The sequence below is a fragment of the Notamacropus eugenii genome, chromosome 7, assembly GCF_028372415.1.
Source record: "Notamacropus eugenii isolate mMacEug1 chromosome 7, mMacEug1.pri_v2, whole genome shotgun sequence".
Classification (NCBI taxonomy): Eukaryota; Metazoa; Chordata; class Mammalia; order Diprotodontia; family Macropodidae; genus Notamacropus; species Notamacropus eugenii.
This window is the reverse complement of record NC_092878.1, coordinates 10,473,038-10,488,004: the sequence shown is the minus strand read 5'-3', so window position 1 is coordinate 10,488,004 and position 14,967 is coordinate 10,473,038. Positions and strand designations below refer to the sequence as shown.

At 40.2% G+C, this 14,967-nt stretch overlaps 1 protein-coding gene across 1 annotated transcript; it reads right to left on the bottom strand.

Annotated features, from left to right (window-relative positions):
* Positions 1-5,827: 5,827 nt before the first annotated feature.
* On the bottom strand, positions 5,828-6,777 carry LOC140515038 (olfactory receptor 6E1-like). The gene has a single exon (XM_072625645.1). It carries the CDS (start codon positions 6,775-6,777, stop codon positions 5,842-5,844), a length of 936 nt encoding a protein of 311 aa, XP_072481746.1. The 3' UTR covers positions 5,828-5,841.
* Between the last annotated feature and the right edge of the window lie 8,190 nt (positions 6,778-14,967).

Genomic DNA, 14,967 nt, shown 5'->3' with positions numbered 1-14,967 from the left:
GACCCAAGACAGAGTTTTAGGGGTAGGAAATAAACATAAATCATTTAAGGGGATTGTAAAGGGACGGTCACATAGGAAGAGAACCAGGCAAGACTTACGGTGTGGAAGTCAATGGGAGACAGAGTATCCAAGGGGAGGGGATAGTCAGTAGTATCACAAACTGCAGAAAGGTCAAGAAAGATGAGCACTGAGAAAAAGCTCATTGGATTTAACATCTCAGAGATGTTTGATAACCTTTGAGACAGTAGTTTCAGTTGAGTGATGGGGTCAGAAGTAACAGATGAAGCTGAAAAATGGGTAATGAAGAACTAGAAGCAAACAGATGAAAAGGTTATTTCTAGGATTTTCACCATGAAAGGAAGGAGAGAAATCAAATGATAGTTTGAGGTGATAATAAAGGGTTTTTTTCTTAAAGGATGAAGGAAAACTATCAAGGTAGCAGAGAAAGAACTAATAGAAAGGAAAAGGTTAATGATAAGGGAGAAGGAAGGATTGATCACTGGGTGTATCTTCCTGATGTGGTCAAAGACATAAATAGAGGTATTAGTGTTGCCTAAGAGAAGAACCATCTTTTCCTTGGAGGAAACTGATAAAGATGTAGATAAAGTTTTGAGGTGGAGAGAATAGGAGATGAGGGAATTCATGATGAGCTCAAAGAAAGACAGCATCTTGTGCTCCAAAGAATAAGTACATGGAATCACTGGGCAGCTAGGTGGTGCAGTGGATAGAGCACCAGTGCAGGAGTCAGGAGGACCTGAGTTCAAATCTCACCTCACACACTTAACACGCATTAGCTGTGTGACCTTGGGCAAGTCACTTAGCCCCAATTGCCTCATCCTGGGTCATCTCCAGTCATCCTGATGAATATTTGATCACTAGATTCAGATGGCTCTGGAGGAGAAGTGACACTAGTGACCTGCACAACCCTCCCTCACTCAAAACAAAGTCGAGTGCAAGTCAGGTCATCACTTCTCTGATAGCTTGGTCTTCTTCAGCAACGAAGGACAAACACACATGGAATCCCAGGTGTCATTAGGACACAGGTCATGCAGTAATGATCAGAAGAAGCAGCAGTCCCTGGGTGGCCATGTATGGACTCAACATATCCATGCTGTCTTTCCAGGCAAGCTACCCAAGATATTGCAAAGAGCCTTTCGAAACTTGTTAAACCTCACAATCACTACCCACTTCTGGTGATTCAAGTGAGGACAAATCACACCAAAACAAGGTACCTAGAAAGCATTACTAGAAATAATGACATTCCAGGAAAGAACCTGGGATTTAGGTGGTGTTTTCATCACTTTCTGATTGAAGAATGAGGACTTCAGAAGAGAGAGATCCATTTGGGAAGTAAGTAACTGATGAGGAAATTCTGTGTAAGAATGGGCTGAAGATTCCAGGACCATAATTTAAAATAGAGAAATAATGGAGAGAATAAAAGATTATACATTTTCGATCCAGAAGGAACGTTCGAGGCCACCTAAATCCAAACTCATTTTGCAGATGACACTGCTCATTCGCTGTTTCTGAAGAGAATCACTGAAAACACAGGGTGATGACTTGACTTACACCTGAATTAGATTTAGGGGAGACAGAGTTGCACAAAGTTGTCAGCCTCACTCTCTCTACCAGAGTTATCAAAGTCCAGTGGCAAGACAAAAGTCAAGAGGATTGGTACTGGTCCAGGATGCTGTGGATGACATTAGCATCTTGAATGTCTGAACAAGCTCTAATTGCACCACAGTGCCTGCTTCCGCCACCTTCATGGCCGCTGGAACAAATTGTTTTCATCTACCCATTCTGCCTGGAAAGTCTTCACATGCTTGGGATAGACATTCCCCTAACTTACCTGTTGGTTGCCCTCCATCTGGTTTAGCCCATCGGACAAGATGGTTTTACCAGGGTATGGCTACTATGATGCTACAGCTTCTTGGATCCACAGGTGAGAGTTTCGTCAAAGGTGGATGAGCAACCCTGAAAAAAAGCTCAGCAAGCCCTATCATGTCAGAGGAACTAGTCCTCCATAAATATCTCAGACATCCCTGAGCAGAGGAGGGACAGTCGATAAGAGTACTGGGTCTGAAGTCAGGAATACTCATCTTCCTGAGTTCAAATCTGGCCTCAGAAATTGACTAGCTGTGTGATTCTATGGGCAAGTCTCTTAACCTTGTTTCCCTTAGTTTACTCATTTGTAAAATGAGCAGGAAAAGGAAATGGCAAACCATTCCAGCATCTTTACCAAGAAAACCCCAAATGGGGTCATGAAGAGTCATTCCACAACTGGAAAAATGACTCAATGACAAACTTCAGTAGGAGTCTTTTTACAGATGATGTCATTTGGTAAAAATGGGGAACTTGAACAGGGAGGCTAGTTGGGGAAATGTTGGATTGGAAGTGTATCCTGGGATCCTCCTCAATTAAGGACCTTCTGAAAGCTAGCTGAGTTTCAGGAGATCTTTTGGATCAGCATTCACTCAAAACCACAAATGACAAACATCTGTTGATATTTCCTCTGACAAACCAACCAAAGGACATACCAGTTCCAAGCAAATGATAGTTAATTAAATAACAGTGGGGCTGGTGATGGTATCACACTACGAACTGCTTTGTCTGTTCCTGCATTATACCCACATCTCCCCTGAATTATTTTCTGCTGGTTCTCCATTAAATACAGGTAGGGTTTTCAACTCTTTTAGTTCAAGACTCAGGGACTGGTTCAACATTTTAGGATTTAGAGCCATAGTCAGCTAGTCTGATAGCCAGCTGGAGAAATCCTTAGGTATTGCCTTTAAAAAAAAAATTTTAATATGAACTAGAACATCACCAGCAATTATGAACCTTTCCATATTCAAAGAAGGCCAAGAAAAGTGACTCCATTACACAGTTTGCTTTTTAAATATACATAAAATTTAATATGGCAGTGTTAATATTGTCCGGCTTATCTGAACTTCTTCTGAATTCCTTCTGCTCTCTTTTATAATATTTGAATGTTTCATTAAAGTTCTCTTCTCCCTTTTTTTTTGCATTACTATCACTCTCTTCTACTCTTCTCCCTTACTGCAAATATAAAGCTTTCTCAGACTAACAAATAAGTATAGTCAAACAAAGCTGGGCAGTTACGTGGCACAGTGTATAATACCAGGGCTGCAGTGAGGAAGACATCTTCCTGAATTCAAATTTGGCTTAAAATACTTACTAGCTATGTGACCCTGCACAAGTCACTTCACCCTATTTGCCTTGATTTCCTCATCTATAAAATGAGCTGGGGAAGGAAATAGCAAGCCGCTCAAGTATCTTGCCAAGAAAACCCCAGATGAGTTCACTGAACAACTACAAAATAGTCAAACAAAACAGATTTGTGTTGTATTGTTTCTGAAAATGTAGATACCATCTTGTGCCTAAAGTCCTTCACCAATCCATCCTGAGCTGGAAGACAGGCTTCTTCATCAGTCTTCTGGAGTCATAACTGGTCATTAAATTAATCAGAATTTTTATCTTTCAAGTTGTTTTCATTTACAATGTTATGGTCATTGCATGAATAGTTCTAAGTTATTGTCCTTTTTTACAATTGCTTTTCATCTGCCTGAAGTGCCGCTTCTTAAATTCAATCTACTCTTTGAGCTAGATGGAGAAACTCTTTTGATTCCTATCAACTCCAGCCATACATATGATCTATGCAGATCATCATTTTTACTGGGTAGACTTTCCTGCCAGTAATGAAATTGTTCCCTCTACAGTGGTAATAAATAGTGTAACATCTGAGTATAAATGCCCTTCCCTTTATACAGCCAGGTGGAAACAAATACTATTTTGCCTCAGATCGTATCTCCTGAACTTGATCCTTTCAGAACAAATATTTATTTACTTTGAGTGCCAGCAATTTCTTGCCCGGGCATGGCAAACCTCCTCTCCCTTCCAACCAATGCCCCGTTCTTAAATCATAACCAAAGTTGTTTTCTTAGCTGTCATTTTCTCTGTTTCATCTGCCTGTTTAGGATTCTGTGCTACCCTCCTATTATACTCTGGATCGGGTTTAGGAAATTCACAGTAGTGACTAATGTGAAAATATGTAAAATAAGAATGTATATGTAGAGCCCATACAAGGTTGCATGTCATCTTGGGGAGGGAGGGAGAGAAAATTTAAAAGTTTTGGAAGTGATTGCTGAAAACTGAAAACAAATAATTTGGAAAATAAATAAAATTAAAAAAAAAAAAAGAAATTCAAAGTATGCTTATGAAAGCCTTTATTAAACATGCCCTGATGTTTACTCATTTACCTTGTCTTGGTCCCCTTCTTAGCACAGAAATTTAGTCAATCTCTTCATCTGAATGTTTCCTATGACTGAGCCTCATCTTATGTCAACAACATAGCACCACAATAGTCTTTCCGCATGGGTCACCATGCCTTATTATTTCATCCCAGTGGCTCTGGACAAAGTTCCTTTTCCCAGTAAGATCTCCAGGGACAAATATGGTTGTGATCCAGCCTGTTTCCAAATTACCTGAATTTTTATATCCCATCTATTGGCTTCAACTTGTATAGATCTGGATTTTTTAATGTTTGTTTGCTCTTGCTATGACCTTGGTATCTTAATCTATATTAAGTTTGCATATTTTAGATAATAAACTCCCAAAGGGCAAGTATTGTGTATTTTCATTAGCTTTACATAACATTTTAAACAATTTTATATAACAATAAAATAAAAGGGCTTTGGCAAATGATAATTTTTCTCATTTTAAGCAGAAGCCATTCCATCAGGAATAGTAGCTGGGTTTGTTGTACATGAATGATGAACCATGAGTCATAGAGACTATCTGCTAGGGTTGGAAGCTCAATTCCATGTGGACAGTCTCGGGCGGGTAAAGGTGGGAACTTCTAAATCTTAGAGTTCTCACGAGACCCCCCAGGAAACGGCTGGGAATCGAGGTGAACCGAGCTATCTCGTGTATTTCCGCCTCTTCCCGTGAGAAACATGATGGGAGAGAGCTCTCCCCGCCCTCGAGATTGTCCCGGATCTGGGCACACTATTGTTATCTAACAGCACAGTATTCAGATGCAAACTATGCTGCTGGAGAGTTTAAGTAGGATCAGAAAAGCCTGAAAGCTCTCTTGGGCGGAGGGGCGCGGAGCGGTGAGGACAACAAGGCTCCGCTTTTCCTCTCTCCTCTCTCCCCTCCCCCTCTCTCCCCACTTACACTTCTACTTCCAATCTCTCCCCGCTTATATTGTAAGATCTTTGCCTCCTTGGGAGATTCTTCGCTCCCTCCTAAGGAAGAATCCCCCTGCACTTGTAACTAGACCCTGAAATAAAGCTCAACCCTTGTTCGACTCTGGAACGTCCTTTCTCTCATACGAGCATCCGGTTTGGCCAACCGAAGACCTCCGGTAGAGGTAAGGGAAGACTCAGGTAGCCCTCAGGCCTCTAGGCCTGGCAACTATCACTTGACCTGCTGCCAGAGTGGAGCTGACCTCCTTGTGTTCTCTTCCCCCTTAACTAGAAGCAATGAAAAATCCCCAGGTTCCCATGATGTCAGCAGAATAATGGAGCAGAGTGATTTAGTTCCATTGGGAGGCTGGGGACAATGTATTGAGAAGAAGGCGGGGACTTTTTGGCAACTCATTCTAGGGAGGAGAAGGGAAAAAATCTGGGTTAATAGCTAAGATGACCCCAAGAATAGTCCAGAGCCATTTGGATGAAGGAAGAAGGCACGGTGACCCACACAGAAAGACTATTGTGGCACTATATTGTCGACATGAGATAAGACTCAGTCATAGGAACTCAGGGAACTACAAAAGCCGTTGCCTCCTATGTGGAACTCTTTCTGCTCTGCAGCTCCAGCTCAGGCCTGGGAGATCCACTTGCCCACCTTTTCCCTAATCACCAGTTTTACCTGTTTGTTCCTAAGGGTGTAGATAAAAGGATTGAGCATTGGGGTCACCACAGTGTTGAGGATGGCTACAACCTTGTTCAGATTCTCTCCCTCGCTGCCCTTACCTTCCCTGACATACATAAAGATGCAGCTGCCATAAAAAAGTGATACCACAATGATGTGAGAAGAACAAGTGGAAAAGGCTTTCTGCCTCTCCTTGGCTGAGGGGATACGCAGGATTGTGTGGAGGATGTGGCCATAACAAGAGGCAGTGACAGATAAGGTGCCCAGAAGACTGGTATTGGCTATGACAAAGCCTATCAGTTCCACCAGGCTTGTGTCTGCACATATAAGCTCTAACAATGGGAAACTGTCACAGAAAAAGTGATTGATGACATTGGGGCCACAGAAAGGCTGCTGAAATGTGATGTAACTTTGGACGATGATGAGAAGGAACCCTCCCATCCAGGAGGACAGCACCAGCTGCACACAGAGTCCTTTGCTCATGATGGTGGCATAACGCAAGGGGTTACAGATCGCCACATAGCGATCAAAGGACATCACAGCCAGGAGGAAGAATTCTGTTGTTCCTAGAAAGAAGTAAAGGAAACACTGAAAGAAGCATCCCAGTAAGGAGATGGTCTTATTCCCTGTTCGGATGTTGTCCAGTGTCTTAGGAAAAATGACAGAAGTGAACCAGATCTCCAGAACAGCAAAGTTTCTGAGGAAGTAGTACACGGGGGTGTGAAGGCGATGATCCATCAGGGTCACAACAATGATGAGGAGGTTCCCTAGCAGTGTGATAAGGTAGGTCAGAAGGAGCCCCACAAAGATCAGCATTTGTAATTCGCAGGCATCTGTGAGTCCCTGAAGAATGATCTCAGTGACAGTGGTAATATTCCCCATGTTCCCTGTTGGGGAGAAAGAGATGAGAGTATTATCAGAAGAAACTGTGATGCTTAAGATCTCAATCCCATTTGATCTAAAGGTAGAGGGAATAGGAGATGAAGGAAGCATTTCCAGCAGAACAAGTCTTTTATTTTTATGTACAGCAACATCTTTAACTGCCAAATCCACATCCATCTTCTTGGGCAGTGAATAACCTATATAGAATTAGTCTTGGATTGGGAACTAAGTGGGGTTAGCAGTGTAAAGCTGAATAATAACTCAGATAGTTGACTTAAGAGTGTGTGGACCAAACTGTTATCTACTTTAGTTTCCCAACCAAGCCAGGTCCACTCTTTCTGCACTTACTCTGTACCTAATAAGAAAACCTGTTCTCAACACTTCTCCTTCTCTCTTTTATCCCAGATTATGGGCCATCTTTTCTTATGTTCTTTGGCACCATAGAAATCATTTCATTGTTCCACCAAACATTCTCCCTCCCACAATCCCATATCCTTCAGGTCATTCAAAGCAGAGACATTGAAAGTACACATGCAACCTAGCTTGTTTACCCAGATGTTCCTTCCTTGTGCTTCCAGTTTTGACTCCTTGTATCAGGACCTCAAGGATCTGTATAATTTCATTGATGTGGGAACTAACTCTACCGACAGAGATCGAAACTCTCCCATCATTTAGTAGAAGGGTTGGGTTGTTTTTTTTAAGTGGCTGGAGTTGAAAAGCATATTACTGACATAGCAATAAGGTATGTTATATATATCATATATTATATATATTTATGTGTATAAGTGTATATGTATATGTAAGTGTGTGTATGTATATGTATGTACAGAGGGCACAGGGTAAGCTGAACATGAAGGGAGAATACCTAAAAAATAAAATTTACTGTTGAGAGGAATGTAATGGAAGAAAGAGAAAGGAAGAGGTAAAATATAGCAAATCATCTCACATAAAAGAGGCAAGAAAGAGCTTTTACAATGGAGGGGAAGAGGGGGGAATGAAAGGGAATAAGTGAGCCTTACGCTCATGAGATTTGACTTAAGGAGGAAATAACACACACTCAATTGGGTATGGAAACCTATCTTACCCTGTAGGAAGGTGGAGGGAAGGGGATAGGAGAGAGAAGATAGTAGAAGGGATAGCAAATTGGGGAAGGCGATAATCAGAAGCAAACACTATTGTCAGGGGACAGGTCAAGGGTGAGAATGGAATAAATGTAGGGCAGGACAGGACAGAGGGAAATGTGGTTAGTCTTTTGCAACATGACTGTTATGGAAGTGTTCTGCATGGCTACAGTGTATGACCTATATTGAATTGCTTGCTTTCTCAATGAGGGTGGGTGGGGAGGGAGGGAGGGAGAGAATGTGGAACTCAAAGCTTTAAAAATGAATGTTAAAATTTGTTTTTGCATATAACTGGGAAATCAGATGTATAAGCAATGGAGTATAGAAAACTATTTTGCCCTACAGGAAAATAGAGGGGAGAAGGATGGGAGAAGGGGGTGGTAATAGAAGGGAGGACAGATTGGGGGAAGGGGTGGATGGACTGTACACTCTCCTGGGGTGGGGGTTGGGGAGAAATGAGAAGAAAATTTGGAATTCAAATTCTTGTGGAAGGTAATGTTGAAAACTGAAAAATAAATAAATTATATATTTTTTAAAAAATAAATAAACAACCAATCCCTGAAAAAAAATTTTTTAAACTTCCTCATTTTGAAATGTTCATTTTTTGATACTTTATTTTATTATTAACTAAGTAAGGAAAAGGAAAAAATTAACATAAAGAAACAAAAACTGGAAGTTCTTATTAGAGATAATTAAAATAAGCAAGAATTCAACTGGATTAAAGAGAATGATATTCTGGAGGATGAATTTTTAAGGAATCCATGTACTAAATGTGCAATATGTCACAGAGATCAGAAATCATGTACTTTGCATCTGATGTTCATGATCTTGTACTCAATGAGTATCATGAGAGGAACAACCAACCGAAGAATGATATCAGAGGTATGAGTCAATTTCAACTTGGGAAGACTGTTAGTGCTCAAGAATATATTCTGAACTAAATTCAGGTTAATAGACTCTATGGGGTATTTATGGGAAACATATCTAAAATTGTAAGCACTGATGAACCATCTGGAGGAAGTCCTCACATCACTGAGGTCAAAGATTCATTGAACTACCCACCCTTAACTTCTCTCCTCCACTCTAGTCACATATTACCAACTACCAGATAGCTGCAGGGCATCTCAAACTTTTTTTTTGGTTGATTAGTTGTGTCTGACTCTTCATGACCCCATTTGGAGTTTTCTTGGCAAAGATACTGGAGTGGTTTGCCATTTCCTTCTCCAGTTCATTTTACAGATGAGGAAACTGAGGCAAACAGGGTTAAGAGACTTGCCCAGGGTCACCCAGATAGTATCTGAGGCCACATTTGAAGTCAAGTCTTCCTGACTCTAGACCCAGCACTCTATCTACTGTACCACCGAGCTGCCTGAAGCTGTCTTTGACTATTGTCTATTTGTCATTCAGCATATCTAATCCACTGTCAATTAATCTAGATACCACATGCATACCATTCCTCATATTCATTCTCCTCTCTACTTATATGTCTGCCATCCCAGTTCAGACCAAAAGCAAAACACTTTTGAGGAGGGACAGAGTGAAAGGCCAGAGAGAGAGAAACAAAAACAGGAAAAACAGAATGGAGGGAAATACACAATAATCATGATTGTGAAAAGAAATTGACAACAAGTTTCTCTAATAAAGGACTCATTTCTAAACTATATAGAGAACTGAATCAAATTTATAAGAATACAATTCATTTCTCAATTGATAAGTGGTCAAAGGATATGAACAGGCATTCTCAGAAGAAGAAATCAAAATTATCCTATAGTCATATGAAAAAAAATGCTCTAAATCACTATTGATTAGACTAAAGAAAGGCAAATTAAAACAAGGCTAAGATGCCACCTCACACTTCTCAGATTGGCTAATATGACAGAAAAGGGAAATGATAAATATTGGAGGAGATGTGGGAAAATTGTGGCACTAAAGCACTTTTGGTGGAGTTGTGAACTGATCCAACTATTCCGGAAATCAATTTGAAACTATGCCAAAGGGCTATATAACTGTGCATACTCTTTGACCCAGTAATATCACTACTGGGTCTCTATTCCAAAGAGATAAAAAAATGGGGAGGAGGCCTAAGGGACCTATACATACAAAAATATTTATAGCAGCTTTTTGTGGTAGCAAAGAATTGAAAATTGAGGGGATGCTCATCCATTGGGGAATGACTGAACAAGTTGTGGTATATGATTGTGATAAAATCCTTTTGTGCTCTAAAAAATGATGAACGTGATGCTTTCAGAAAAATCTGGAAAGACATGAACCCATGTAATGAAGTGAACAGAATCAGGAGAACATAATAACAGCAGTGTTGCGCAGTGGTCACCTATGAATGATCTGGCTGTTCTCAGCAGTACAGTAACATAAAACAACTCCAAAGGATTTATGATAAAAAAAAAAATTATCACCTCCAGGGAAAAAGCTCTGAATGCAGATTGAAGCATACATTTTTTAAGCTGTCTTTATTTCTTTTGGGTTTTTTTTTTTGGTCTTTTTTCTTTCACAACATAACTAATATAGAAATATGTCTTTCATGCCTGCATATGTATAACCTATATCAAATTGCTAGTCTTCTCAGAGGAAAAGGAAAGGAGAAAGAGAAAAATTGAAATTCAAAATTTTTTGAAAACCTGATAAAAATTATTTTTGCAAGTAATTAGGAGGGAAAAGGAAGGTAGGAAGGAAGGAAGGAAGGAAGGAAGGAAGGAAGGAAGGAAGGAAGGAAGGAAGGAAGGAAGGAAGGAAGGAAGGAAGGAAGGAAGGAAGGAAAACATTCAGTGATTCTTCATCATTGTCTATAGAATAAAATGTCCATAGCTGGGCATTGAAGAGCTTCTATAACCTAGCTCCCACCTACCTTTTTGGCTTTACTTCATACCACTTCCTGCCACTCAATAAGCTTCAGTCAGACCGGACTGCTAGTCATTCTTGACACTATCTTCCAGCTCTATGAACTGCCATTCCTCATTGCCTGAATGAATTTCATCATTAGCTTTGTCTACCAAAACCTCTAACTTTTCCTTTAAAATTCAAATCAGAGATTTATGGAGAAGGGAAGAATTTTTTACTAAAGAAGAGATAGAAAGCATTATGAAATGCAAAATGGATAATTTTGATTACATTAAACTGAGAAGTTTTTGCACAACCAAACCCAATGCAACCAAAATCCAGAGGGATGTAGTAAATTGGGAAAGAATTTTTACAGCTAAGCTCGGGGATAAAGGCCTCATTTCTAGAATATATAGAGAACTGACTCAAATGTATAATCATACAAGTCATTCCCCAATTGATAAATGGTCAAAGGATATGAACAGGCAATTTTCAGAAGAAGAAACTAAAGATATCTATAATCATATGAAAAAATGCTCTAAATCACTATTGATTAGAGAGATGCAAATCAAAACAACTCTGAGGTACCACATCACACCTATAAGATTGGCAAACATGACAGAACAAGAAAATGATAAATGCTGGAGAGGATGTGGGAGAGTTGGAACACTAATTCATTGTTGGTGGAGCTGCGGGCACATCCAACCATTCTGGAGAGCAATTTGGAACTATGCCCAAAGGGCTACAAAAATGTGCATACCTTTTGACCCAGCAATATCGCTACTAGGACTGTATCCCCAAGAGATCATAAAAATGGGAAAGGGTCCCACATGTACAAAAATATTTATAGCAGCACTCTATGTAGTTGCCAAAAACTGGAAGTCAAGGGGATGTCCATCAATTGGGGAATGGCTGAATAAATTATGGTATATAAATGTAATGGAGTACTATGGTGTCATAAGAAATGATGAACAAGAAGACTTCAGAGAGGCCTGGAAGGACTTATATGACCTGATGCTGAGTGAAAGGAGCAGAACCAGGAGAACTTTGTGCACAGCAACGACCACAGTGTGTGAGAGTATTTTCTGGTAGACTTGGAATTTTGTAATAACGCAAGAACTTCTTAAAAAAATAATAATAATAATAAAATCCCAGTGGTGGTTCTCAAGGCAAAATGCCTTCCACACTCAGAGAAAGAAATATGGAAGTCATTCGCAGAATGTAGCAGATCATGTTTGTGCATGTGTAAGTTTTTGTGTATCATGTTCTGATTTGTTATATGATTTCTTTCATTTATCTTAGTCTGACTACATAGCATGACTATAGTGAAATTGTACTCAATAGGAAAGTATATGTAGAACCTATACAGAATTGTATGCAGTCGTGGGGAGGGAGGGGGGTAGTGCGGGGTAGGTGTGGGGGGGATAAAATCTCAATTGTATGGCAGTGATTGTTAAACATTAAAAAATAATTTAAAAAAATAAAATAAAATAAAATAAAATTCAAATCAGGAGTTACTTCATAGTTACTAACATAGTTACTTCATACAGTTACCTCATCCCAGATCCCCAAGTCATTACTATTCGTGCTCTCCCTCCCTCCCTCCCTCCCTCTCTCTCTCTCCCTCCCTCCCTCACTCCCTCCCTCTCTCTCTCTCCCTCTCTCTTTCTCTCTCTCTCTCCCTCTCTCTCTCCCTCTCTCTCTCCCTCTGTCTCTCTTTCTCTCTCTCTCCCTCTCTCTCTCTCTCTCTCTCTCTCTCTCTCTCTCTCTCTCTCTCTCTCTCTCTCTCTCTCTCTCTCTCTCCCTTCAGTTTTTCTCATACTGTGCTTCCTTCTATACCTGTTGTGTCCTTTCAGTAGAAGGTAAGTTCCTTGGGGAGAAGGACCATTTCATTCCTGCCTTTCAGTTCCTAGTACCTAGCACATTGTAGGCACTTCATAAACATTTATTGACTTGAATATTGAAGTCATAATGAACTACCTCGCCTAATCTTCAAGTTCAGTGATGAGGGCTTGCCTGCCAGCTAAGGTCTGTAGCCCCTTATAGAGGAAAAGAGCATGAATGAGAGTGGTTAGGATAATTTGGAGAAGTCATCAGTCAACAGAACCAGATTCGCTAGGATTGGACAGTTGGACAGGATGGTTCAAGAGACACCCAGGAATAAGCCAAGGAAGGACTGATTTTATATATTTCAGGCAGGCAAAAAAAAAATTTAGGGTTTATGGTAAAATATAAGTTGAAAATAAATCAGCTAACCCAAGCTCTTGTGGAAAAGCCAAGTGAGATAGTGACATATTTAAGGATGAGTATAAATCACATTGTTCCAGAAAACCAATTTATAATCAGATCAATACTTCTTGTATTTCTCAGGAATTGAATATGCAAGACCTAAACCAAAATGGGACAATTTATGACAGACCTCCTAGGTAGAAAGCAGAGATTTACCCTCCTATGAATTCTTCATATTCTCCCCTACTGTAGGTTCAAAGAGTCTTGGTTCTCACTGTGTAGTTGCTGGAGAAGAAAAAAAAAATAGCCTCACCTTCCTCTTTGTGAGAATAGTTATATTTCTTTGTAGGGTTGTGTGAGAGTGGATTGACCAGGTTTGAAAGTCATTGCTATAATGGCCTAGACAGTCTTCCCTCATGATGTCTCAGGTCAGGTTCCATCCTGGGCTCATCCAATACTGTTTGAAAAAATTAACAGATGGATGACAAGGAAGTCCTATAGATGGAGTCTACTTGGATTTGAGTAACAAACTTGACAAAATCTTTCATGCTCTTCTTATGGATAACAATGTGTGCTGGTCAATGGTACATTTAGATACATTAGACCCAAAAAGTAGTCTTTAATGGCTTGATGTCAACTTCAAAGGAGGTCTCCAGTGGAGTCATGCAGGGTTATGAAGCTGGCCATATGTTGGTTAAGATTGTTATCAGAGCCTTGGGCAAAGTCAGAAAAGTTATGCTTATCACATGTGCAAATGATACATGCAGGAGGGATGGTTAGCGTGTACTTTTCAAGATTGTTGTATGAATCAAATGAGAGGATGTTATGTAAAGCATTTTACAAATCTTAAAGGTCTATATGGTCATTATTTTCTCAGCTGGTTACAAGATTGACTGAATCTTATAAGAGGACATTTAAGAGGGATATACGTACAGTCTTATATTTGGTTTCAAAAAATTGATGCTTTAAGCAAAAGATGAGGGAGGCTTGGCTAGACAGCAATTTGCCTGAAAGTCATTGTGGGGTTTCAGCAAGCTTACTATGAGTCATGAGTGAAAGAGAGCCCCCAAAGCGAGTTCAGTCACAGACTTCATGAAGAGAGGAGACATGATGTCCCGAATGAGATGTGGTAGTTTTTCCTCTATCCTCTCCTACTCAGACCACACCTGCAGAATTGTATTCAGTTCTGGGTAACAGCTTTTAAGGATGTTGTTAAACTGGAGCGCAACAAAAATGGTTTAGGGCAACGAAGTCATGCTACGTGAAGAGGGGCTGAAGAAACTAGGGATGTTTATATGACAGCAGAGGAGGCAATGAAAATAGAATAACCACCTCTTATTATCTGAAGGATTCTCAGCCAGAAGAGGGATTAAACTTGCTCTGTTTGGCCCCGGGGAAGAACTAGGCATAGTGGGTTGAAACTGCTTAAAGACAGATTTGTAAAGTGAGGTGTGTCTGTGGCAAGATTTGAACTCAGGAAGATGGGTCCTCCAGATTTCAAGCCCAGTGCTCTATCCACTGAGCCGCTTAGCTGCCCCTATAATAATTAGAGATGTCCAAAAATACTATGGCTGCCTTAGAGGTAGTGGATTCCCCTCAAGCAAAGATGGTATACTTCTTTATTGGTATGTTGCAGAGTGAATTCTTGGTCAGGTAAAGGTTGGACTAGGCAGCCTCTGAGGACCCTTTCAACCCAGATTCTGTGATAGTGTTACCTAAGGAGGGTATGTGATATTTATCCTGCGTAAGAACATGAAAGGATTTCATTCAAACCTTAACTTGAGGCAATCAGCCCCTTTGACATTTTCTTCACTTAAAACAATATCATCGTCCATGGGGTCAGACAGCCCTGACAAGCCAGGCAAGACGAATATTTCAGTGATGTGTTTTCCTTCCTTTTGTCTGTCACTTTTTCTGGAATCCCTAATCTATGTCATATTAGACTTTGTGTGTAAATTGCTAAAAAAAAAAAAATGGTGACTACAAGGCACCTACCAGGGGTTCC